Source organism: Astyanax mexicanus, unplaced genomic scaffold (genome assembly GCF_023375975.1).
Source record: "Astyanax mexicanus isolate ESR-SI-001 unplaced genomic scaffold, AstMex3_surface scaffold_31, whole genome shotgun sequence".
Classification (NCBI taxonomy): Eukaryota; Metazoa; Chordata; class Actinopteri; order Characiformes; family Acestrorhamphidae; genus Astyanax; species Astyanax mexicanus.
In genome coordinates this window covers 2777166-2804786 of record NW_026040041.1, presented here as the reverse complement: position 1 = coordinate 2804786, position 27621 = coordinate 2777166, and the positions used below count along the sequence as shown (strand labels likewise).

At 35.4% G+C, this 27621-nt stretch overlaps 2 protein-coding genes across 3 annotated transcripts in view; both read right to left on the bottom strand.

Moving 5' to 3' along the window:
• The window catches only part of LOC111190276 (class I histocompatibility antigen, Gogo-C*0101/C*0102 alpha chain-like), a 163417-nt gene extending 148590 nt beyond the window's left edge, over nucleotides 1-14827 (bottom strand). The window contains exons 1-2 of the mRNA XM_049472803.1: nucleotides 14660-14827; nucleotides 6208-6434 (exon numbers count right to left, since the gene is read on the bottom strand). Coding sequence (XP_049328760.1) covers nucleotides 6208-6434; nucleotides 14660-14723 — 291 coding nt within the window. The 5' untranslated portion in view covers nucleotides 14724-14827. The remainder of the gene's footprint in view (nucleotides 1-6207; nucleotides 6435-14659) is intronic.
• On the bottom strand, nucleotides 813-27374 carry LOC111190275 (zinc-alpha-2-glycoprotein-like). Of its 2 annotated transcripts, none has more exons than XM_022663973.2 (7): nucleotides 27177-27374; nucleotides 23477-23749; nucleotides 23101-23388; nucleotides 3686-3970; nucleotides 2278-2403; nucleotides 2141-2185; nucleotides 813-1469 (listed from the first exon to the last, which is right to left on the bottom strand). In XM_022663973.2, the coding sequence occupies exons 1-7, from the start codon at nucleotides 27238-27240 to the stop codon at nucleotides 1441-1443; spliced, it is 1110 nt and encodes a 369-aa protein (XP_022519694.2). In that variant the 5' UTR covers nucleotides 27241-27374; the 3' UTR covers nucleotides 813-1440. The 2 variants fall into 2 exon arrangements, with proteins under 2 accessions (XP_022519694.2, XP_049328773.1); XM_049472816.1 differs by lacking the exons at nucleotides 813-1469; nucleotides 2141-2185; nucleotides 2278-2403; nucleotides 3686-3970 and adding exons at nucleotides 18131-19496; nucleotides 20755-20785; nucleotides 20878-21012; nucleotides 21139-21423 and having other exon boundaries at nucleotides 27177-27371.
• Nucleotides 27375-27621: the final 247 nt, after the last annotated feature.

Below are 27621 nucleotides of genomic sequence, written 5' to 3'. Positions count from 1 at the left end.
TTGAAAAGGAGGGTGCCCCCTGTAAATAACGGTTGATTATTATCCAGTGTTGCAAACACAGTTTTTACATAAAGGGACTTAAAGGGAATTAATTCTGGCACACTGATTGGTTTATTTAACGTTACGCCCAAAACACACCCATTAAGAGAATTCGTATTCGTATGCGCCCTTTGCGCCATCGGAGCTGCATATTTTTTGTGCCCTCAGGATACCACGCCCCTAAATCCAGTTGTGCAAAGCGCAATTAACTAGTGCACTATAGATCGCTAAAATCAAGTATTTTTAGAATCCTTAGTGAATAACCAGCTCAAGTATTTTCTTTATGAAAACTCTATCCTGTATAAATATCAATCTGGATTTAGAGAAATACATAGTACCATCTCTGCAACCACACTGGTTTAAAATGATCTATACATGGCCCTAGACAAGAAGAAGTACTGTGCTGCCATTTTTATTGATCTCACAAAAGCTTTTGAGACTGTTGATCATGATCTACTACTAGGTTCTTTACATAATATTGTTTTTAGCAATAATGCAATCCTGTGGGCCCAGGATTACCTTTCTGACAGGAAGCAATGTGTGTCTATTGGTAACCATAAATCAGACCTACAGCCCATAACAAAAGGAGTCCCACAGGGCTCTCAAAAGTGAAGCCACCACAGGTCGGGCGCCCCCTGCTGTTCGGTTGCAGAAAGCTGTGTAACCCCACCCATCCCCATAGGTTTTAATTGCAAAACAGAACAACTTTTAATCAAGTTTTTTTCTAATATACTGTAATTCTTATTTAAATGCAGCATTATTTAAATGCAGCAGCTAGTGTAACCTCTGCTTATATTGTTAAATTTTTATATCCTCACAGAATTTGTTTTTTAAAACTTTATTCAGCTCTATTCAAAAAAGGTGTGGTTATGGTAAAAGGGCTGGTTATGGGCGGGACCAATAGCAGACCGTCAGCTCCGCTCTGCAGTCTGTGACCGCGAGGCAGCCCTCAGGGGCGGGGTTATTTAAATGAGTAGGCGGTCTCTCCACAGTCTTTCTCCCTCCTCTGGTCTCTACTGCGCAGAATCAGGTTCCAGGATCGCCAAGGTGTAGGAAGATTTTGGCTTCATTTTCATTGAATGAATGGGAACGGCGACACAGCGTCCATCTTTTCTACAGTCTCTGGTTCCTCCCAGTCCTGTGTTTCTCACTGTTTCATCTGTAGCTCCGCCCCCTGTTTCCTTTCCTGCCTTGTGTGTGTATTCATAGCCTTGTGTTTCCTGTTTCCTTTGTCGGTTCTTGTGCGATGTATGTCTAGGTCAGTCTCGTGTCTAGATCTCGTGTTTACTTGTTAGTGTCATGTATTTGGCTTCAAGTTTGTTCCAAGTTTAGTTAATAAATACTCGCATTTGCATCTACTCTCCATGTCTCCTTCCTGCACCACACCTGACATTCTCAGACTCATGTTGCCCTATTACTCTCTCCGTTACCTGAAAAACAGCAGAAAACATAAAATGACAAGTTAGCATCACCAGAAACTTGTGAAGTTCATTTCTAAAATTCCTTAAACACGCATCCTTTTATTACGGCAGATCAGTATGTAAACTGTAGCAAACTGACTGACTGCAAATCTGTATGATTATAAAGTTTCTATCAGTGTAAGAATAAACAATCTGACATTACAAAAGTACAGAAGGTTAATCTGCATGTTATCATGAACATTTGTTACAATCTCTGATTAATAATAACAATTAAACAAGACTAACTAATATCAATATACCTGCATAATAAATTCATTTTTTTAACATTACCCAATAGTACCCATTGTTGTTCAGAATAACATTTGCAATGAATTCTAAATTTAATATTCTAATTCTGTAATTACATTTAAATTCAGTTCTGAACAGTTTATAACAACAGTAATCCCAAAGTACATCCTGAAACTGGCATGCCATACATGTTTTTGAGCTGACTCTGCAGTTCCTCTCCTTTCCACTAGCTTTCAGTAATTTCCATATTCTTTCCTAATCACTGCTATAATAAAAGCTCCAGAGCTCACTTTCTCACATCAGTATAATATGTTGTGTAGTTCACATCTGTATACAGGTTTGCAGAAATATTTGAGATATTTGATTAAAGTTTCTGGTGAAAAAAACAGTACCTGGGAGGCTTTTTTTTGTAGGGCATGAAGCAAGGACCTTCTCACCTGTGAAATCCACAGAAGAAGAAAAGGACATTAATACACGATTCTTCATTAGGATTAATTAGGAGTATTTGTAGGTACACAGGACCGCTTACCACTTATAATTTTCTTAAGGAAACAGACACCGATGATGATGATGGAGATGATGAGCAGAACACCTGCTATAATCCCTGCAGTAACAGAACCCGCATCGTTCTTCGATTTTATGATGTTCGTCTTGTCTGATGCAGAAACACAAAGAATTACAGGAATCTTATTTATCTGATGGATTATCACCCTGCTGCTGTTACAGTTTTTCTCAGTCGATTTGGTGCAATTCTCACATCATGCTTTACATTGGCATCACAACACGTGCATTTCTCAAAACATTTAGTGCAAACAGCAAAACTCAATGAAATACCTGTAAAAGCACGTAACTCCCTCAGAATTCTTTGTTTTCGCCTCAAAAGCAAATATTCATTTCACTTAACTTGTCAGTGCCATCAGAGGTTCTAGTCTGTGTGTCATTGCCTATGAACAAGGCAGTCAAAATACTTAGTCATGTTGTCAACAGTGCACAGTGTATATATGAACTATATTCTAATGGATACTTTTGATTCAAATCGGATCAATTAAAACTGTATGTGTTACACAAAAAATACAAACTTACACAAAACATAGTTAATCATGACTGTATGTGGGAGACTGACAGCAAGAAATTAGACTGTAATCAAAAGTTCTGATATTATTTGCACTGCAATTTGTTGACAAAAAAATCTGACAGAAATTAAGGAAAGAAAGTGTTCGACAGCACTCTATACATAACACGAAGGAAAACCTACACAATTAGAAACTTACTCTAAACATTCAGAACAACCTGAGACAACAACTTAAAGAATTATAGTGATTTCTTTTTTTATGCATTCTGAAGCTCCTCTCTGTTGGGCCACATGTTTTGATTTACATCACACTGAATATCCTTCTCTACAATGCAGTGTGGAAAGAATCTCCTGGCAAATTCACAAATTTGCCTAATTAACTGAAAGCCAAGGTTCACCTGAGAACAATTTCATTAATTTAGGATAAATTACCAAAATGTCCCAAAAAAGTTTCATAGAAATTTATAAATTATGCCTGGGAGATTATGACACATGTTCAGCACTTTTGCATGTAATGACCGAGGCAATGACCTAAAGCATAAATGTTTTGGAGGGAAAGAAAAATCAGATATTCAGTACAACACATTTTGATGAGCACAACATAAGCAATGGATAATGCAAAAAACAGCTGAAAATTGTACTCGACCATTTGCATGAATGACAAAAGCATTTGCAATATGTGAAACACAATGAGAAATGCAATTATGATGTGCACAAGTGACACGGAAATGTGGAGATTGAATGAACAGTTCTGAGAATTTCAATTCTGATCTGAGAAATGTACCAAATCGACTGAGAAAAACTGTAATCCAGATTAGTGATTATATATTTAATAAATATCTATACTATAAGAATATTTAATTACCCCATTGTACAATGATTGGTTCTTTGAGGGAGCTGTGAGACACGTAACAATGAAAATCTGCTGAATCGTCTTCCTGTATCTCCACACTCTTCCTCAGCTGGTAGGTTCCATCATCATTGGGTCTGACTGCAGAAGATGTGATCAGATGATCAGGAAATGAAGTGCCGAACTTCCTCACGCTCATCACCACGTCTTTGGGGTAGAATCCCGTAGCCAGGCAGGTCAGGGTCAGCTTTCTCGAGTCTCTTATAGATTTCTTAGCAAACGCATAAACTTTAGGAGGAGCTGCAGCGAAAACAAATAAAAAATACCAACATATTTAAAAATACGTTATTTTCTCTAAGTAAAATCTGTTGCAAACTGGCACCTTCTGCAGCAAGCATGATGAAAATGAAAATAATAGAATGTTATATAATATCAATTGGTACTTTTGGCAGTGTGCCAAGTCCTGCTGGAAAATGAAATCCGCATCTCCAGCAGAGGGAAGCATGAAGTGCTGTAAAAATTAGTGGTCAAACTAATTTGAAAATTGATAATAAAACACAGTGGATCAACACCAGCAGATGACAGACATGACTCTACAAACCATCACTGATCATCAGTAAATTTACATTTCATTTAAAGGAAATTAAGGGATCAGAGTCTGGAGGAAGAGTGGAGAGACACACAGTCCAAACTGCTCGAGGTCTAGTGTGAAGTTTCCACCAATCAGTGATGGTTTGGATAAAGATACATGTCTGTCATCTGCTGGAGTTCGTCCAAACATAAAACAACACCTCAGACAAAAGGGCATGGCATCATTAGAGCCCAGAAGGCAAACTAAGAAAAGTTCCTTTTTACTAATTTAATGTGATTTAGAATGCGTTTTTCAATTTTGTTCACGGACATTTTGTAAAATAATAAGGTTGATATCAAATTAAAAAATAAAAATGTTTAGGCTTCTAATGCAATCTGTATTTAAATTAATTGGATCTTATATTTTAATATTATGAGTCTTCTTTTTTTGTGCATTACAAACAAAAAAACAGCATTTTACCATGACTGGAATAATAAATCAGGTCTTACTAAAAAAAAATGTTTGGGTTGATTTTCTTTCACTCTGAATGTAACTCCCGCTGCATTTAAGGTGGAACGGAAAGCTTGACAAATGTACTAATCTATTTATTAAATTTACTTATCTTATTTAACTATATTTGTAATAACTTGTTTAATTCGCTAACATGTAGCTTGATTAAAACTCCAGCTTTCTTTGAAACCACTGGTTGTGCTTTCACATTTTAGGTGGAATTTAAGGTGCCCAAGGTTACGGGATAGCAACTGTACCTGTGTGTATAATAAGGCAGACCCAACCCATTAGGGGTAAAGGGAAGAGGGTAGATGAGGGGGTTAATGTGAGGGGGGGGTTAATGGGGTTTAAAGTGGGGGAAAAAATAAACAAAAAAAATTGGGGAGGATGAGAGGGGAGGGAAGAAGGGAGGTTTTGGGAGGAAGGAAGAAGAAAAAGGGAAACAAAAAATATTTGGGGCTGGATCCCTTTATTTGTTTCATCAATTATTTCTGTGCTTTTATACTGGATATTGTTAACGCTTTTTTTTTCATTCATTGGATTTGTTTTGTTTCTTTGCATTCCTGATTTATTATAGTTTTTTTCCTCTTCTCTCACTCCCTCAATAAAAATATATTTATATAAAAAAGTCAATAAAACTATATATAACATTTAATACAAAAAACCTGTACCTGTAACTTTTGATATAATCTGAATCTGAAAGAAGCTCTTTATATTGCACCAGAGTTTCATGATCAATGGACCAATAGCAACTCATCAAAACTGACAAAAAGAGGTAGACCCAAGTAATTTATTAATAATTTAGTTGTTTTTTTAGTTGCTAAAAATAATTTAGTTGTTAATAATCGATTTTAATCGATTAGTTGTTGCATCCCAAGTTCTCTCTCACTTTCATCATTTCAGCTGAAGAAATTTGGTTGCCAAATATTAGGTGCATCCCTGGTCTCAATTCTTAACAAAGACAATTTGCGATTATTTTCAGAGAGAGCCTAGATTAATAAAGTCTACATTACTAAAAAAGACCCAGTCAGGAAACTCACAGTGATTTCTCAGTGTTTCTTTTCCGTACTCCATGAACTTGGTGAGTCAGTCCACACACTCTTTCTCCAGGTAGCCCTGGGTGTACTGGTTCAGGATGGCATCCCATTTCTTCATAAATGGTTCTGCAGCTGGAACTGGAGCGACCCAGACCCTGTTTGAATTATTAAAGGAGAGAAAATCTGACCCATCATAACCGTACTCACTAATCCCATTCAGAAACGTCACCTCTCCATTGGACTCATCAATCTCACAGCCGTGTCTCCACTGAAGAACATGAAGATCTGAAAAGAAGGAGAAAATAAAGACCATCACAATCACTGACACAGATCACGAGAGAAGGAAACAATAAAGATCTGATGAATCACTAACCCTGATTACTGTGGTTCATCCTCTTCATCAGAATATCCACGTTAACCTTGAACCACTGTTCTTTACTCTTGCGAGACTGGGTTCCTTTTTCCCAGTAATCTTCCTGCATCTTCTCCATCATCCAGCTCTGTTTAGGAATCTTCTTCTGCTCCTTACTGTTGTAGTAGTCGATCTCTCGGTCATCCAGCAGCCCCAGAGCTGTGAACTCGTAAATTCCTGGTAGAGACACGTCTTTGTTGAGGGCGCTGTAAATGTAGTACAGGGAGTGTTTCTCTGGAAGAGTAAGGGGAAAGAAAATGCTAACTCAGATTTACTTGCATAAACAAAAACGAATTTCTGTCAATATAAAATATTAAACAAATATTTAAAAACAAGTACTGTCCAGTTTATAACAGAGCTTTATGACCTTTGTAGTAATTAGTGTTTTATTACACCACAGTTAGTTTCGACTCTGCAATGTGTCTGAGAGGCGTTCTATGAGTACCGCTATCAGCCGGTAATGCACTGTAACCGAAGCTCTCCGTGTATTACTCTGCTACATACAGGTAACCTAGCAATGATGCAGCGCTTACAAACCAAATACAAACCAAATGCAAGGTTATTATACAACATTGGGAGGGGCGGCTACTCTGGTCTGCTGCTCTGCTGCTGTTAGCTTGCTTGCTCTAATCTTCAGCTTCTACACTTTTCTCTGTTTTCTTCTCTTTTACTCTCTTCACACTTACTAATCCACTTTTAGTCTGCTTCCTCTTTGCTCTACACACCTATTAATCCACTCTCAGTCTACTTTTATAGACTTTTTCCTCAGGTTTGCTGGATTAGCTGTTTGCTGCTGCAGTTTGTTTGTGTAAGTTTCTAATTTCAATTGAAACAAGGTGAGTGCTTTTTTCTCCATGGCTTCTGCTCAGGTTTACACCTGTTCAGAGTGTGGCATGTTTAGCTTAGATCCCTTATCCACCGATACTGGTAACAATAGTGGTATTTGTACTAAGTGTGAGATAGTTAGCACCTTGGTGGATAAGGTGAATAAGTTAGAGCTGCACGTCCGGGGTTTAATAAGGGATAGACAGCAGGATTCACTGTTAGCAGCCCCGGGTGTCTCAGGGAGAGTTAGTACCCCCTCGACTCCGGCCTTAGAGCCCTCACAGCGGGGCGAATGGGTAACGTCTTGGCGGCATAGTCGAAAGGCTAAGGCTAATGCTAACGCAAAGGCCACAGCCAGCCCACCTGAACACCACGCTCCCCCAGTTCACGTGTCAAACAGGTTTGCCCCGCTCAGTGAAGCACCAACTGAGGAGCCTGTTAAAGGTACTCTGGTGATAGGAGACTCCATCGTCCGACACGTGAAATTAGCTACTCCTTTAGGGGCACCAGCGGCAACAGTTACTTGTTTACCGGGAGCCAGAGCACCGGACATTAGTGGCAACCTCAGGCTGTTAGGGAATAGGAGATATTCGAGGGTAGTAATTCATGTAGGGGCCAATGATATTCGTCTGCGGCAGTCTGAAGTAACTAAGGCTAATATTAAAGAGGTGATTAAACAGGCCCAGACGCTGTCCGAGGAGGTAATCTGCTCTGGCCCCATGCCAATGAGGCGTGGTGATGAAGCTTACAGCAGGCTTTCTTCGCTGAACCGCTGGATGTCCAAGTGGTGTGCAGAAAATCATGTGGGCTTTATAGATAACTGGCTACACTTTGAGGGCAAGCCTGGTCTTTTAGGTAGGGATGGTGTCCACCCCACGTGGGAGGGTGCTGCCTTACTTTCATGCAGCATAGCTCATAGTCTTTTAGCTAGTCGGCAGAGTAGTATTAGAAGCTGCTGACAATCCAGAGCCGGGACCAAGCCGCAGACAGAGATTGTCCGGTAGAGGAGGTGGGGTCTGCATACTTTTCCGAAGTACCTTAGTTAGCAATCAGAAACACTATGATTATTTTTACTTCTTTTGAGCTTCTTTACACCAGCATAATTAATCCAGTTACAAAAAAGAATGCATTTTCCTTAATTAACATCTACAGACCACCAGGGCCCTATTTAGAATTTTTAAAAGAATTTAGTGATTTTGTCACAGACTTAGCAGTAAGTAATGATAAAGAGATTATAGTTGGAGACTTCAACATTCATTTCGAAAAATTGGATGATCCATTAAAAAAGGCATTCACATCGATTTTAGACTCAGTTGGTATTGTTCAAAATATAACAGGACCTACTCATTACTGTAATCATACTCTGGATTTAGTTTTGACCCTGGGTGTGAGCATAGATAACCCGAATATTCGTTCTCAAACCTCCGCAATTTCAGAACATTACCTTATTTCATTTAAATTACATCTCAGTCATAATATACGTACATCCCCTAGCTACTCTATGAAACGTTCAATAACGCCTTTTACAGCCCAACAATTTACAGATAAGCTTCCCGATTTATCAACTCTAATGTACTCTCCTATAGACCCAGTAGAACTAGACAAACTAACCGAAGGTTTAGAAAATACCTTTCGCTCTACCTTAGATGTTGTAGCACCCCTTAAACACAAAATAGAGAGACAGAAAAAGCTCGCACCGTGGTACAATGATCAAACTCGTACCTTAAAGCAGTTAGTACGAAATTTAGATCGTAAATATCGATCAACTAAACTGGAAGTGTTTCACTCTGCGTGGAAAGACAGTCTTGTTAAATATAGAAAAGAACTTAATAAAACCCGCTCAGCGTATCTGGCCTCACAGATCGAGATTAATAAAAATAATCCTAGAGTTCTCTTTAGTGTTATTTCCAAATTAACTAAAAACCAGGCAGGTACTGAACCTCAGATTCCAGCCATTCACACCACTTGGCAAAGTTATTAGAAAACATGATGTGAATTTTCATTGTTATGCGGATGACACGCAGCTCTTCATATCAGCCAAACCTGATGACAGAGTGAGATTAAAGAAAATCGAGGATTGTGTAGAAGTTGTAAAATCATGGATGTCGCACAACTTCCTCCTATTAAATAGTGATAAAACAGAAGTTCTCCTATTAGGCCCCAAAGCTGCTAGAAATAAATTATCAGACTTAATGCTAAATCTGGCTGACTTCTCAGCCACCCCTGGTTCATAGCCACCCCTGGTTATCATAGATTCAGATCTAGCATTTGATAAACACATATCTAATGTTACTAGAACAGCTTTTCTACACCTCCGTAATATTGCCAAGCTAAGAAATGCCCTATCACTGCATGACGCAGAACAATTAGTCCATGCCTTCATTACCTCATGGCTAGATTATTGTAATGCGCTACTGTCTGGATGTTCCTGCAGTAACTTAAATAAACTTCAGCTAGTTCAAAATGCTGCAGCCAGGGTCCTTACTAAAACGAGAAAATTTGACCATATTAGTCCAGTACTATCAGCACTGCACTGGCTTCCAGTCAAATTCCGCATAGACTATAAAATTCTCCTGTTAACGTATAAAGCCCTACACGGGCTCGCTCTTGAGTATTTACAAGACCTCATCTCCTGTTATGAACCACCGCGATTACTCAGATCTCAGGGTGCTGGTTTATTAGTAGTTCCTAAAATTCAGAGGAGCTCTGCAGGAGGAAGAGCTTTCTCTTATAAAGCGCCTCAACTCTGGAATAATCTCCCCGAATATGTTCGGGACTCAGACACAGTCTCAATCTTTAAGTCTAGACTGAAAACTTACTTGTTTAGTTTAGCTTTTGGTAATTAATGTTTTTCCCTTTAGATAAGGCTGCAGATTCAGGGGTTCATGGACAGAGGGAATTGTGGGTAAACTGAGATGCTGGTGCTGTTGTTCTCCCACTGCACACGGTCACTCAGGTTTGTGGACGGTGGAGTGGGTGGATGCCAGTGTTTCAGGGAGCCTCCATGTCTATGTTACCTTCTGGCTCTCTGCCTTTAGTTAGGCTGTTTTATTCAGTTCTGCCGGAGTCATTAGCCACAGTCTGATAATGTTTTAATATTCTCAGTTTTACATAAATCCAGTCAAAACTAATTCCATCTCTCTGCCTTCCTCCGAGTTACTGACTGCCCACCTGTCTGACCCCCGATACCGATGTTGGACCCTCAGGCTCTCGCGTCTCCTGTCCGGCCAGACTGATGGAAGTTTCTGAAGTCAGCTCTTCTCCACCACCACCACAGATCAGCTGCTCATCGTCCATCTTACTCTATAAGCCATTAGTGGAGCTGCTATACTCCTGAATACATAAAACCTATATGGATGTATAAAATACTTTTTAAATTTTAATTTAAAAGCCGTTTGATCAGTGGTAGGATGGTCCCCCCTCAAATGTGAGTCTTGGTCCTCCCAAGGTTTCTTCCTCCTCCTGCAGCTCTGAGGGAGTTTTTCACTGGGGGTTCTGCATTATGTATTTTCTATGTTTAATGTTTTGCCTGATTCTTTGTCCTGTAATCATGTTTCTGTAAAGCTGCTTTGTGCCAACACCTGTTGTAAAAAGCGCTATACAAATAAATTTGATTTGTTTTGATTTGATATGCACAGTAAAGAAACACCATGTCTCCAATAGGCGGCGAAGGCAAAGACATGGTCCCACAAATAAATAAATAAGCCCAGCGATTCAAAACTACTCATTATTACACACATTATCAGACCAATATCAGGTTAAGAGTTGTTGTTATTAAAATAAAAGCTCAAGTGTATATATTTTCCAGGTAATATACAGTATTTTAAGCTGAATGTAAGGTGGTCTTGCCGCTGAGGGGCGTCAAAGTAAACAAAACTTTAATTTCCTAAAAAAACATTTTCTTTCAGTCAAACCAGCGCTGGACTTTAATCTACACAGATTTCTCTCCTGAAAACCATTTATTTCGGTGAGAAAAGCGCTTCCGTTTATTTACAGTGAGCGTAGATTTCCACAATTTTAACTGAAATGGCTGAAAATAGAGGTCACCACACTAACCTAGCAACAATGCAGAACTTACAGCACAGCTACAAACAGAGCAGCTATGAAACTATTTTAACTGGAGGAGTGTTTATAACCAAACAGATCCTATTTTCTCTTCCTCTTTAATTTCTTTCAATAAAGAGTGATAACGGAACTGTGGTATAATCCCAACAATACACTGGAGGTTCGTGCTCTAACGTGTAATATTATTACTGCTGTGCTGATCAACTTTATACTCAGCCTGCAGCCTGGTGCATACGACCGCAGCACAGCAGTGCCAATATTACACTATAGCACTCCCTCTCATTGTTTATTGCCTAAATACAAAACTGTGTTGCAAAAAAAAAAAAAAAAAAAACTCATACATTCATAACCCAAACAAAGGTGCTATAGAAATCATTATTACTTTACTTAACTGCTGCAAATAAAGTGTTAAAAACACTGAATATCCACTTCAAAGATTCAGGCCCCGGGTTTCATAACACTTTTATACCTATTTATTATACTTTAATGCCACGTTGGCAATTTAGTACAATTTAATTTCAGGTTGACCATTATTAATAAATTTTTTAACATTATTTAATACTGAATATGTATATAATTGTCTAGTTTGCAGAACAAATCTTGCTGCCAGTTTTTTTCATTTGTGTTTAATATAAAAGTTGTGTTTTACTGAGAAGAACAAAGTTTTTTCTCAGTTATGAAGCTTCCAGTTCTAAACTGCGGTAAAGTTAGTTTTATGTTTGACATTCGTGAGAGATTCGGAATTCCGGACTTCCTCCCCCTTAATCAAAACGGAGATTCATCACTGTAAGTGTGGTTTCTTGTGGTATTTTAAATCATATTTAACAAAAATACAGCCGCAACGATAGCGCTCTCACCCCGCTTCTCTCCCAACAGCGTGCTGCTCTCTTAGAGACCGTGGCACAATTACGGACCACAGCAAAAAACGAAAAAAAAAAAAACTATTAAACTCTTAAATGTGATTCCATGATGGCAAAACTAACAATACGTTATACAAACATATATTGCCTACATATTACAAGCCTTAAAATAAATAGTTAATTTATTACTTCTTTTTACAACTTTATTAGTCAAATAAATTCATTCAACTCAGTTATCAATGCATGTAATAGTCTCAAATCAACTTGGTCATGTACATATACATCATCCTTACATATTACAAAGCTTATTTTTAATAAGTCTGTTAATTTATTTAAAAATAGAATTTCCTTACATGCTACAAGGCTTACTTTTTCAATTAGTCAGTTCACTTATTTTTTGTTAAATTAATGATCAAATAAATGCATTAAACTCAGTCATCATTAGAAGTATTTATTTATTTATATATTTATATATTTATCATGTACAGATAAATATTTCTTACATGTTACAAGGTTTTTTTTTTAATTAGTCTGTGTATATATTTTATGTTAAATTAATTATCAAACAAATTCATTAAACTCAATCATCGTTAGAAATAATCATTTCAAGTCAACTTTATCATGTTTACCTATATATTCCTTACATGTTACAAAGCGTATTTTTTTAATTAGTCAGTTTATTTATTTTATATTAAATTAATTATCAAATAAATGCATTAAACTCAATCATCGTTAGAAGTATTTATTTCAAATCAACTTTATCATGTACATATGTATATTCCTTACATGTTACAAGACTTATTTTTTTAATTAGGCGGTTTATATATTTTATATTAAATTAATTATCAAATAAATGCTTTAAACTCAATCATCGTTAGAAGTAATCATTTCAAATCAACTTTCTTATGCAGATATATATTCCTTACATGTTACAAGGCTTATTTTTTTAGTTAGTTAGTTCATTTATTTTATATTAAATTAATTGGCATATATATGCATTAAACTCAATCATCGTTAGAAGTATTAATTTCAAATTAACTTAGTCATGTAAAGCTTTATATTCTTTACATGTTACAAGACTTATTTTTAAGGTGGTCAGTTAATTTATTTTATATGTTTTATAGTTACTACATTTATTCTGTTTCTTTATTTAACAATACATTTTATAGTCAAATAAATAACTCAGTTTTAAATGTTTTTGTGTAATTTCTATTTATTTTGTTTCATTCATTTATTTATTTGCAGAGAGTGCTTAGTGTGAAGCTTGCTTGACCATCTAAGAATCATCTTGGTGCCAAGAATCTCTTAGGAAATCCACTCCTGGCTAGAATTTTAATGTAATCTCATCAGCACCTTTTAATTTTTAACCATCATTTTGAAATGATTACTTCTAACGATGATTGAGTTTAATGCATTTATTTGATAATTAATTTAATATAAAATATATAAACCGACTAATTATAAAAAAATACGCTTTGTAACATGTCAGGAATATACATCTGTACATGATAAAGTTGGTTTGAAATGATTACTTCTAACGATGGTTGAGTTTACTGCATTTATTTGATAATTAATTTAATATAAAATAAATAAACCAAGTAATTAAAAAATAAGTCTTGTAACATGTAAGAAATATTTATCTGTACATGATAAAGTTGGTTTCAAATAAATACTTCTAACGATGATTGAGTTTAATGCATTTATTTGATCATTAATTTAACAAAAAAATAAGTGAACTGACTAATTGAAAAAGTAAGCCTTGTAGCATGTAAGGAAATTCTATTTTAAAATAAATTAACAGACTCATTAAAAATAAGCTTTGTAATATGTAAGGATGATGTATATGTACATGACAAAGTTGATTTGTGATTATTACATGCATTGATAACTGAGTTGAATTAATTTATTTGACTAATAAAGTTGTAAAAAGAAGTAATAAATTAACTATTTATTTTTTAAGGCTGGTAATATGTAGGCAATATATATGCATTTAAATGGGTTTTAAAATGCATTTAAATGGGTGTTTTGTTGTTGTTTAGTGTGTGTATATTGAATTATGACCATTTCAGTTTACTGTTTTTGTACAATAAATAAAACTATTAATAACCACAATATTTTATTTATCTACAGTACTTTTTATATAATTTAATTATTTAACATGAATAAAACGCTGAGAATAAGAGTATAAATGTATTTAGAGGAGTTAAGTTGTTGGGGGTACAGTTTGTTTTCTTCGAACTGAGCTCTGGCTGAGACACTTCCGTTATTCTACAGCTCTGAAAATGTGTAACATGGCGTGTTGTATCAAGACTACACCCTGTAAAAAAAAGTGCGTACACAATAACTTATCTAATTCTACAGTACTGACCTGATAATAAGCCAGTTAAATTAAATATTAAAGTAAAAATAACTAACTCAATAAATAACGGTGTTGTTGTTAACACGCTCAGCTGTAGAGTTTTGATTAAATAATACATTCAGGATACAATAAAAATAAAACCCAGAATTACCTAGTTTAAGCTTTATTCTATATTATATAATATGAATTTTATAATATTAGGCGTGAATTCTGCTCATTACTCCCAGATATTCTTTGTTTATTTATGTTATTTATTCTTTGGTCTGTTTTTATCGCGTTCCGTTTTTTTACTTTCGTTTTAGCCGATGGAAAAAAAACCAGTTAATCCGACCCGATCCGATCCGACTCACCTCCGACAGTACAAACTCCGAGCGCGCACAGTACAGAACCCAACAGAACCAGACCGACACCCATCTTCAGCTTCTGTTCTTCTCTTTAAAAAATAAAAAAACTGAAACTTTCCGATATACAAACTCACACCTCTACACCCAAATCTCTCTCTCTCTCTGCCATAGGCGTAGGAACCGGGGGGGATTAGAAACAGGTGGATTTGTCCCCCCCAAAAATTATATCAGTTCGCTCAGGTCAGCTGTACTATTAATGAGGAGACAGACCGGACCAATCACGGAGCCGGTTCAGGTATTAAGTCACGCCTCTCAGTAGAAACAGCCAATCAGCTTGCTGGTTTTGCGGCGCGCGGAGCAGAGTTTGCTGTTGGGGAAGCCCCGCCCCCTCGCTGTGAGATTTAGCAGCGGGATCGGGACGCAGCAGCTTCAGCTGATTTTAAAACAGATCTGGATATACGGAGATTTTTCTAACAGAAAGGTAACGATAGGCTAACCACTTCAACTGTGATGATATGTTTCTGATAGCTGGTTAAAAATACACGTCTCTGAATCAGCACACAGTTTAAACCCACTGTGATTAATAAACTGCAGCTGTGTGAGTGTGTAAGCTTATCTTTGGAATTAGCTAGATTGGGAGTCAGGGTTAAAGGAAAAAAATAAAATATATATGTAATGTTTCCCTGTACCTGATCAGCTAATCACTTTAATTTTCAAACTGTTTATTCATTTAGGATTACAGGACTTACTGTGAGCTATAATGAACGAAAATTGATTTAACTAACTAGTTATCTAGAAGCTGGATGTAGATGATCGCCAGAATTTCGTACAGTACTTTAAGTTGGTAGTTTAAAGCAGTTACTTAACCCCGATCACTGCCCTAAACTAGTGTTTTCCACCTGATCAGCTAATAAACAGTCATTTACTGAGTTTACCTGTTAAAATCCTTTAGCCCCCTATGGAGCCTAAATTAATCATGTATATCCACCAGAGGAAGCTCTAGAATATGCAGAACAGTTTTAATATGCAGTAGAATATATAAGAACTGGGTTGAGAAACACTGCTGTAACGTGACTTCTGTTCATTTGTATTTCACAGTAAGACCACATGTCCTGACGTTTATAAAAGTCTCTATGAAACGTAAAGTTACATTCTTTTACATACAATACATATTATTATTATTAATAATAATAATATTATTATTACAATAATAATAATAATAATAATAATAATAATAATAATAATAATAATAATAATAATAATAATATTAATAATAATAATAACAATAATAATAATCTGTTATATTATTTTAAATATTAGGTGATAATTCAGACATTGCTTGCATAATTTTTCTAACAACAGTAGCTGTAATGTGGAGTAACATGTTTAGGTTGTAAAATGACCTTATAATAATAATTTACTTTTAATTAAAAGTAATTTCCACAAATGTTGTTCTAGGAAACTATTGGGTGGGCTTGGGTTCATATTGGCTTGCTCTCTGCTGTTCAGCCAATAGACCAATAGAAAGTCACAGAAAGTACCATCGTGTGTTTCTGGGTAGATTTTACATTATTACGTTTGTTCGTTAAAATGTTATTTTTGGTTTAAATGTAATGCCTCTACTGTCAAATTCACATCGAATCTGATGATCCTCTTTTGGAAACACTATCTGCACACATTAAAAATTTGTTAAAAGAAGTTGTTCTTGTTGTTTTTAATTTACTTATGGAGTCTCTTAACTGTCTTAGCAACCAAAAATCTGTTTTCACTATAAATAAAAATGCCATTAAGATCAGAGGTGAGAAGTAATGAAGTACAAATACTAGTACACAAAAAGAAAGTACAAATATCTATACTTTACTGCAGTAATTATTTTACATTTTCAAACAATTATCTGAACTTTCAACACCTTACGTTTTATTAAAAAATATCCTCGTTACTCGTTTTTTATTTCAGCTGGTTTTCATTCCGGCTTCTCCTCTTTCAATAAAACCCCTATCCAGATAAATCTCTCCATCCAGATAAAGAGTGAATCTGATTGTGATTGGATGTAGAGAATTATAAACATATACAATTCCGACTCCCTAGACCAATTACAGGCAATATCTGTATCACTTTAAAGTAGCAATTAAACTAAATTAAACAAAACATTTGGCCAATGGCTTCCTGCAGTATATATACACTCTAAAAAGTAATTCTGATGGCCTTTAGCCAATACTTAAATAAATACCCTGTTGTAAGATAAAAAAAGGTGAATTTTCATTTATTGTTTTATTGAATGACATAAAAAAATGAAAGTGTTGTTTCAACACACTTTCTGGTAACACTTTAAAATACTGTTTTATGGTTAATAGGTAACTAAGCAGGAACTAAGCAGTAACTAATTAATAGTGCTGCATTAACACTTAAGTATTATCTATTAACTACCTGGAAGTACTGAGTAATTAATCAGTAGATAGTACTGAACTAATCATCACTAGTCATTAGTAATAAGTTACTATATTTCTCACTTTATAATACTGTGACATGATCTGCAGTAACTCCTGAAGAAGAACACAGTTATTACTAATAACTTCAGTTATTAGTATTGGGTTAGAAGACAGGGACCCTTTATTAATTATCTGAAGAACACGTTATGTAAGACAAATATTAATTTAAAAATATTTCCCCCAGAATAAGGATGTAGGACACAGCCTACAGTAAAGCTGTATGTGAGCCATCACTTCTACTGAGCACATCTCCAGGAGGACTGAAGAAGAGCACAGGTTTAGAATAAACACCTGTAACACACTGACAGAATATTACAAAAATGGGGGTTAAGCAGACTACTGCACATTTCAGTGTGTCTAACATTTGGAAGATATTAAAGGATACTATGGCAAGTAAGGTTAATATATGATAAGTGGTGTCACTGACTTTAATATCACCACTGATAGAAGAACCTGCAGCAGCAGATAAACACACTGATAGAGGCTAGCGGTCCGGTGATGTGGAATTACCGTAATTACCCTAATAATGCGCCCTCCAAAAAAAACCTCTGAGATTGCACGGCCGAAGATAAACTTTTTATAAATAAAACATATTACAGTTTTAGATGTCTTTTGGAGAACTTTATTGAAAGAAATTAATGTCTCCTATGTAATAATTTTATGTTATAATGTTTTTTCTCCCAAAAAAATGTTGGTTACGCAGATTACTACACACTGTAGTATTTTACTATATGTTGCTAATATTTGAAAGATAATGAGATAATAAGGTAATTAAGATTACTACTACTACTACTACTACTACAAATGGTGTCACTGGCTTCATTAAAATATACATTTAATATCACCACTGAATTGATTACTTACTGCTTAATTACCTATTAACTATGAAACAGTATTATTTAGTGTTACTGAAGTAATTTTCTACACAGCCCCATTTATTACAAACAAAAAAAAAAGATCATATTATTCAGGGACACGTGGACAAGCAAAAATAAAAGCCTTTATTTTTTCATAAAACAGTGAAATCAGTGAAATTCAAAGTACAATATAAAAAAAAATACAGCATCAGATCAAAAGCTGCCAATCTCCATAAACATCAAACCACACACGTTTATATATCTGTTCTTATGCTGCAAATTAAGGAAAAAGTGCATCAAGAAAAATATAGTAATATATAGATCTAATTTAAAAGCTAAAAAAGCAGCAGAAGATCATAAACATTAACACTGCACGTACCACTTTCTGAAACACTGGGCAGGTAAAGTAACCAGAAGTCCCTAGGAAATAAAATAATGCTACAGATGCCAAAGAATTAAAAGTTAAATACAAAATATGTAATAACAGCGTAAAAAACAATTCAGTACCGGGTTACTGACAGACAATCCTTTCAATTATAATGTTTCTCTATTTTTAAGAGGTAATTCTCTAATTTCTGGTTCAAATCCAGAGAATTCCAGCATAGATTTAACATTTTGACCAAATATGTAAACATAAAATACACTGTAAAAGAAAAATACAAATAAAATATATATATAAAAAAAGTGCAATAGTTGATTTAAATGAAAAGGCTTTGGTAAAGCGGCTGTATTCAGCTCATCCAGCAAATGTAAAAATGTGACAGAAAATAAAACAGTAAAAATACATATAATAAAAAATATAAACAGCTGATATTTAAACAGTAAGCACCTGGACTCAGACTCTGTTATATCCGTATTAAGATGAAAATAAACGGCTATTATCTGCCACAATTTAAACAGTTTGAGTCACAGAGTAACACTTAATATAACACTCAATTTCCCTTCTGTCTACATTCAATGCATAAGCACTAAAATATATCAAATATACACATTAAAAACACAGCACTCAATGCGATCTGAGGATGCTTATTAATAAAGTAAACTGAAATTAAAACGTTATAGATCAGAACATCTTAACTCAAGTATTCTGAACACCACAACAGGTAATACAATATTACTGCAATACACACGTTAATCAGTATGGTGGGGAAATGTGAGAAAGCAAACTGATAATGAATAATTCCAGTCTAATTTTTAACAGCTTGCTAAATTACATTAAAATAAGAGGTATATGTAATTTTTACCTTTTTTCTTCTGTTGTAACTTTATCCCAGTGCATTATTAAGCTGTGTGTGTGTGTGTGTGTGTGTATTGCCCAGGCTTGCTGCAGAGAATTTAAAACTGTTTTCTCAAACTTCATGTTAGAAATGTAAAGAAAAATGCTGGAAAATTCAGTCAAAACCTTTGGCGCAACAAGTTTCATAACCAGCTTGAGATCATGAATTAGCAAGTTATTAAACAGCATTAATCACCCTGACTAGTTGCTCCCTTCGGTACCTGAAAAACAGCAGAAAATATCAAATGACATGTGTTAGCATCACCAAAAACGTACATTTCTACCATTCCTTAAACACACATCCTTTCATTTTGGTAGATCAGTATGTAAACTGTATCAAACTGATAAGTATTTGTTACAATAGAAAAATAAAACTAAATATTTGGTACAGAAACCTTCTCCAGATCTCTGTTTCGCTGGGCAACATTGAGTTTTAGCTCCTTCAGGTCTTCAGGTCTGGAGACTGGCTAGGCCGCTCCAAGAACTTAAAATGCTTCTTACAGAGACATTACAGGGTCATTGTCATGTTGGAAGACCCAGCCATGACCCATATTTAATGCTCTTTCTGAGGGAAGGAGGTTGTTGGCCAAAATCTTGCGCTACATGACCTCATCCATCCTCCCTTAAACATGGTGCAGTTTGCTCCCAACAATACAGTAAAGTGTCCTTAGACAGATATTTGATCTTGGTCATGGTGGAGAGGCTGGAGTGTGATTGGTGGATTTTTACGAGTTTAAACAGGTGTAATTAATACAGGTAATGAGTGCAGAATAGGGGAGCTTCTTAAAGAAACACTAACAGGTCTGTGAAAGCCAGAAGTTTTGCTGGTTGGAAGGTGATAATATATTTATTTCATGCAATAAAATGTAGATAAATTATTAATAAAAGATCATACAACTTGATTTTTAGAATAGCTGGCATTTTCCTACTCTATCTTTGTAGGTGAGAAAACTTGCCAAATTGCAAAAATTGGCAGAGTATCAAAGACTTCATTTATTTCAACAACAATTGACTGAAGAGCATCTGAAGATCTCTTTGAACTGAAGTTCTTTTTGAACTGTGGCAACCTGACCAACTTCAAATCTGTATATTAATAAAGTTACCGTCAATGTAAGAATAAACAATAATAATTACATATTATTTAATCAACTCGAAACATGTAAATCTCAAAATTCTGAAATTACAAAAGTCCAAAAGGTTTTGTTACAATCTCTGATTAATAATAATGATCGAACATAGTTAGACTAACTAATATGTATATACCTGCATTCTAAAATCCTTTTTTCTAACATTACACAATAATAGCTAAGATAACATTAGCAGTACATGCTAAATTTAATATCTGCCATAAATTTAAATTCAGTTATAAACAGTTTATATCAACAGTAATCCCCAAAGTCTGTCTTGACAGTGCCATGCCGTACAGGTTAACAGAAATATTTGAGATATTTGATTAAAGTTTCTGATGAAAAAAGATACCTGGAGAAGCTTCATCATATTCCTACCCCACCTGGGAAATCCACAGAAGAAGAAAAGGACATTAATACACAATTCTTCATTAGGATTAATTAGGAGTATTTGTAGGTACACAGGACCACTTACCACTCTTCTTCTTAAGGAAATAGACACAGATAAAGACGATGATGGCGATGATGATGAGCAGAACACATGTTGTAATCCCTGCTGTAGCAGAACCTGCAGCGTTCTTCGATTTTATGATGTTAGAGTTCATCTTGTCTGATGCAGAAACACAAAGAAATACAGGAATCTTATTTATCTGATGGATGATCACCCTGCTGCTGTTAATTCAGATTAGTGATTATGTATTTAATAAATATGTATACTATAAGAATATATAAATACCCCATTGTACTATAATTGGTTTTGTGAGGGTGATGTGATTCACGCAACAGTCGAACTGAGCTTTGTCGTCTTCCTGTATCTCCACACTCTTCCTCAGCTGGTAGGTTTCATCATCATTGGGTCTGACTGCAGAAGATGTGATCAGATGTTCAGGAAATGAAGTGCCGAACTTCCTCACGCTCATCACCACGTCTTTGGGGTAGAATCCCGTAGCCATGCAGGTCAGGGTCAGCATTCTCGGGTCTCGCAAAGATTTCTTAGCAAACGCATAAACTGTAGGAGGAGCTGCAGCGAAAACAAATAAAATAAAATGAAAAAACATTTTAAAATACTATTTTTTAAGAAGTAAAATCTCTAAGTAAAAATTACAAACTGTCACCTTCTGCAGCAAACATTATGAAAATAAAAAATAATAGAATATTATATAAGATCAATTGGTACTTTTGGTAAGCAGTGGTGGCATTGTGCCAAGTCCTGCTGGAAAATGAAATCTGCATCTCTATAAAAGTTGTCAGTAGCAGAGGGAAGCTGTAAGATATGAAGTGCTGTATAATAATATAATAAAACACAGTGGATCAACACCAGCAGATGACATGTCTCTCCAAACCATCACTGATCATCAGTAAATTTTACATTTCATTTAAATTAAATCAAGGGAGCAGAGTCTGGAGGAAGAGTAGAGAGACACACAGTCCTGTTTCCACAACAAGAGTTCATTTTTACTAATTTAATGTGATTTAGAATACTTTTTTAAATCAAGTTCACGTTAAATCATCAGACGTATAGGCTTTAAATGCAATTGCCCTAAAAAAAAAAAAAAAAAAACAAAGCAATTCAATATTTTAATTAAATAGATTTCTTTTTTGTTCATTTCAAACAAACAGCCCTTTTCCATCACTTTTGTTTGGGTTGATTTTCTTTCACTCTGAATGTAAATCCCGCTGCATTTAAGGTGGAATGGAAAGCTTGCTAAATGCGAGTGAGATATACATTTACTGATCTATTTACTAAAGTAACGTACCTTGTTTAACTATATATGTGTCACGCCTGACGCTGTTAGTCTGCCTGCTCTCGTCCCTGTTAGCCCTAAAGACTCTAACTCCCAGCATGCTCTTACAATGGACTACAATGTCTCTGCTGAACATGTGATGCAGTCACGCTCTTCCTCTCCTGAGTTCTGATAGGTTGATTCCTTGATTACTCCCAGGTGTATCCCCTGTATATAAGCCCCCCTGTTCCCTTTGCTCCCTGCCGAGTATTACCTGGTTCTCCAGCTCTTATACAACGAGTTTCCTTGCTTTCCTGTTTTTCTGATTCCTGACCTGTTTTCTGTTCTCAGACCATCTCTTTAAACCTCCTGCCTGTTAGACCTGTCTCTCTGTCCAGCCCTTGTATTTATGTATTGCCTTTTCTGTTGCAGAACCCCTGCCTGGTCTATGACACTACTGGCATGTCTTGTGATTTTGCTGCTTAAACCACTCTTTTACATTCGGCACGCGCCTCCCCATTCCCTGGTTCCTGTGTTCCTTACAATATATAATAACTTGTTTAATTCACAAAAAATATCTTGATTAAAACTAAGGCTTTCTTTGAAACAGCTGGTTGAGCTTCCACGTTTAAGGGGGAATTTAAGGTGCCCCAGATTAGGGGAGAGCAACTTACCTGTACCTGTGTGTATAACGAGGTAGACCAAAGTATTTTATTATAATACAATTTAGTTGCCAACCTTGTTAATAATCAATTTTAACCGATTAGTTGTTGCAGCAGAGTTCTTGTCACTTATTTTCGTCATTTTGGCCAAAGAAATTTGGTTGCCAAATATTATGTGCATAAATGGAGTATAAATTATATAAGCTATACAATAGTCACAGTTTTACCAAAAGATGATTTGCCATTATTTTCAGATGAAGCCTACATTAATAAAGTCTACAATTTTAAAACAGACCCAGTCAGGAAACTCACAGTGATTTCTCAGTGTTTCTTTTCCGTACTCCATGAATTTGGTGAGCCAGTCCACACACTCTTTCTCCAGGTAGCCCTTGGTGTACTGGTTCAGGATGGCCACACCATCCCATTTGTTCTTGGTTATTACCGCCGCCTGAACCGGAGCGATCCAGCGCATGTTTTCATCATCGAAGGAGAGGAACTCTGATCCATCATAGCTGTACTGATCAATCCCTCTCAGAAACTTCACTGTTCCATTGGACTCCTCGACCTCACAGCCGTGTCTCCACTGAAGCACATGAAGATCTGAAAAGAAGGAGAAAATGAAGACCATCACAATCACTGACACAGATCAGGAGAGCAGGAAACGATGAAGATCTGGAGAATCACTAACCCGTGTTATTGTGTTTCATCCTCTGCATCAGAATATCCACATTGACCTTGAACCACTGTTCTTTACTCTTGCGAGACTGGGTTCCTTTTTCCCAGTAATCTTCCTGCATCTTCTCCATCATCCAGCTCTGTTTAGGAATCTTCTTCTGCTCCTTACTGTTGTAGTAGTCGATCTCTCGGTCATCCAGCAGCCCCAGAGCTGTGAACTCATAGATTCCTGTTAGATTTACGTCTTTGTTGAGGGCGCTGTAAATGTAGAACAGGGAGTGTTTCTCTGGAGGAGTAAGAAAGGGAAGGGGAAAGAAAATGTAAACTCAAATTTACTCGCATAAACCAAAAAATGTCAGTTAGTTCCGACCCTGCAATGTGATTGACTAGCTGAGAGGCTTTCTATGAGTACCGTTATCAGCCGGTAATGCACTGCAACCGAAGCTCTCCATGTACTACCACATACAGGTAACTTAGCATCGATGCAGCGCTTACAAGCCAAATACAAACCAAATGCGAGGTTATTATACACCACTGGGATCCCATAGAGGCACAGTGCAGAAACACTAAGCCATGTCTCCAATAGGCGGCGTAAACTAAGACGCAATCCACACAATTAAATAAATAATCCCAGTGATACAAAAACACTCCTTATTACACACATTTTCAGACACCAACATCAGCTTAAGAGTTATTATTATTAAAATAAAAGCTTAAGTGTGTTTTTTTTTCAGTTAAAATAGGGTATTTTAAGCTGAATGCAAAATAAGAGATTCTTGTAATTCTGCAGATCTACAGAGATTTCTCTCCTAAAAAATGTTTATTTGGGTGAGTAAATAACTTCCGTTTATTTACAGTAAGCTTAGTTTTACACAATTTTAACTGAAATGGTCAAAAATAGAGGCTACCGCGCTAATAACCTAGCAAAAATGCAGTGCTTAAAACAGCGCAGCTACAAACACAGCAGCAGTGGAACTATTTTCTCCTCCTCTTTAATTCAAAATCTTTTAATAAACAGTGATTATAGAACTGTGGAATAATCGCAATAATACACTCGAGGTTCTTGCTATAATGTGTAATACTCTATCTATGCCTATCTATGGCCTGGTGCCTACAACTGCAACACAGCAGTGCCAATATTACACGTTATAGCACAAACCTCAAGAGTATTATTGTTTAAATACAAAACTGTGTTGCAAAAAAAAGAAAGAAAACTTGTCGATTGTGACGGTTTAAAGGAGATTACTCTCACACATTCAGAAACCAAACACAGATGCTACTGAACTCATTATTACTTTCTTTAACTAGAGCAATTTAAGTGTTAAAAAGTGTAAAACACAGAATATCCACTTCAAAGATTCAGGCAGAAGGTTTAATAATACTTTTTGTAGGCAGCAGGTCCTAGTTGGTTGGGTAAGGTTGATGTGTACAGTAACCACAGAATCCACTTGTTGTTTTAAAAGATGTTTACTGGAAAAAAAGGGTTTCCAACAAACAAAAATTCCAAAAAAACTTCCACAAAATATCCACTTTAAGAGGCAACTATGCTATGGTCTAAAAACCGTGTGCTCCAGTTTCTACCTATGTTTTATCTGCTGCCCTGTTTCGCCCCCTAGTGATCAAAAACACATTCTAAAACATTTCTTCTGTCTTTCTTAAAGAGACCGGATACAGTTACTCTATTAATTGAACTAACATCAAAGGAAAAGGTTCTAAAGCAATACAGAAAGAACAATATATAACAATAAATATACAAAACAATATATACATAAAAGGCAGTCCTTCTTTTGGCTCCTATATTTTTGTACCCAGTTATTATACTTTAATACAATGTTTGCTATTTAGTCCAATTTTAAGGAGCCCCTAAGGTGACATCATGTAAAAAAAAAAATAATAATAAAAAAAAAAAAAAAAATATATATATATATATATATATATATATATATATATATATATATATATATATATATATATATATATATATATTAAGGCATGGGAACAAGATAATAATGCATGAGAACAAGATAATTAAGGCGTGGGAACGAGAAACTAATGCATGGGAACAAGATCCTTAAGGCGTGGGGAAGAGTTAATTAAGACATGGGCACGAGATCATTAAGGCATGGAAACGAGTTAACTATGGCATAGGAACGAGTTAATTAAATCTAGCCAGGGAATAATAAGGCTTATTTTCTGTAAATTAATGCTCATTAAGAAACTGAGTATTACATCAAAGCTCCTTTAATCCAATGATAATGGAAAGTGAACTGGTTTATTTTTATTTTTATTTCTGAAAGAATTATGGATATATTTTGGAGTCTCTTGCAGTGAAACAGGATGTAATTCTAAGTAAAACACTTTTAATTCTCATACTAAAAGCTGATTGGCTCAGACTCAGACAGTATGCAGACCCGTTTAGCATACCGTTTAGCATACCCGTGTTTAATGTAAAATTAGTGTTTTACTGAGAAGAACAAAGTTTTTTTGCGCAGATATGAAGTTTTCTGTTCTAAACGTTTTGCACAGCAAGTAAGAACAACAGGAAAACCACATAACACTGATCTCTCACTGAGACACTTCCGTTATTCTGCAGCTCTGAGAAGCTTAAAATTGGCTGTTGTAACAAGACTAAACCCTGAAAAACGCATTTAAATGTTGTTGTTGTTGTGTTTATTGGAATTATTTATCACCATTTTAGTTTACTGTTTTTTTGCGAAATAAATAAAACTAATAATTTAAAATTAATAATCACAATATTAATTTATCTACAGTACTTAGATAAATGTATATAACTAAATTATTTTAACCTGAACGCTGAGAATAGGAGTATAAATGTATTTATAGGAATGAAGTTGTTGGTGTGGTGATAGGGTACAGTTTGTATGTTCGCACTTCCGTTATTCTGTAGCTCTTAGAGGCTAAAATTGGCGTATTGTAACAAGACTTAACCCTGTAAAAATGCATTTCAATTGGTTTAAAAATACATTTAAATGTATTGTTGTTGTTGTTGAGTGTTTTTTAATGGAATTAATTATCACACTTTCAGTTTACTGTTTTGTACAATAAATAAAAATATTAATAACCACAATATTTATGTATCTACAGTACTTTCCGTGTAGCTTAAATTCTGCAACAATGAATTAAACACTGAGAATACGAGTATAAATGTATTTAGAGAAGTAAAGTTGTTGGTGATAGGGTACAGTTTGTTTTCTTCGCACGAATCTCTGGCTAAGACACTTCCGTTATTCTACAGCTCTGAAATGGTGTAAAATGGCGTGTTGTAACAAGACTAGACCCTGTAAAAAAAAGTGCGTACACAATAATTTACATAGGACTAGCTACATTAAACTACATTAAACTGATAATAAGTCAAATGAAGGAAATATTAAAGCAAAAATAACTAACTAAAGAAATAACGGAGTCCTTGTTAACACGCTCAGCTGTAGAGTTTTGATTAAATAATAAATGCGGTATACATATAATTATAATAAAACCCACAATTAGCCAGTTTTACTGATCTTATTTATTCTATATTATAGATTGTGTGTTATATTACATAAGGCGTGAATTCTGCTCATTACTCCCAGACATTCTTTGTTTATTTATGTTATTTATTCTTTGATCTGTTTTTATCGCGTTCCGTTTTTTACTTTCGTTTTAGCCGATAGACCAAAGAACCCGTTAATCCGACCCGATCCGATTCGACTCACCTCCGACAGCACAAACTCCGAGCGCGCACAGTACAGAACCCCACAGAACCAGACCGACACCCATCTTCAGCTTCTGTTCTTCTCTTATAGAAATAAAAACAACTTTTTAAAGCTCTTCTCTCTGAGAAAATGGCGAAATACTTTCTCTTCCGCGCTGAAACTTTCCGATATACAAACTCACACCTCTACACCCAAATCTCTCTCTTTGCTGTTCAGCCAATAGAAAATTACAGAAAAAGTACCATCGCGTCATTCGTGTCTGGGTAGATTTTACATTATTACCTGTTTGTTTTCGGTCTCTACTGTCAAATTCACATTTAATCTGAAGATCTGCGGAAATATTATCTGCGACAATTGAAATTTGGTAAAGATAATCCTTTTTTAAAGTGTTTCTTGTTGAATTAAAATTATTTATGGAGACTCTTAACTTCTTAACTGTCTTAGC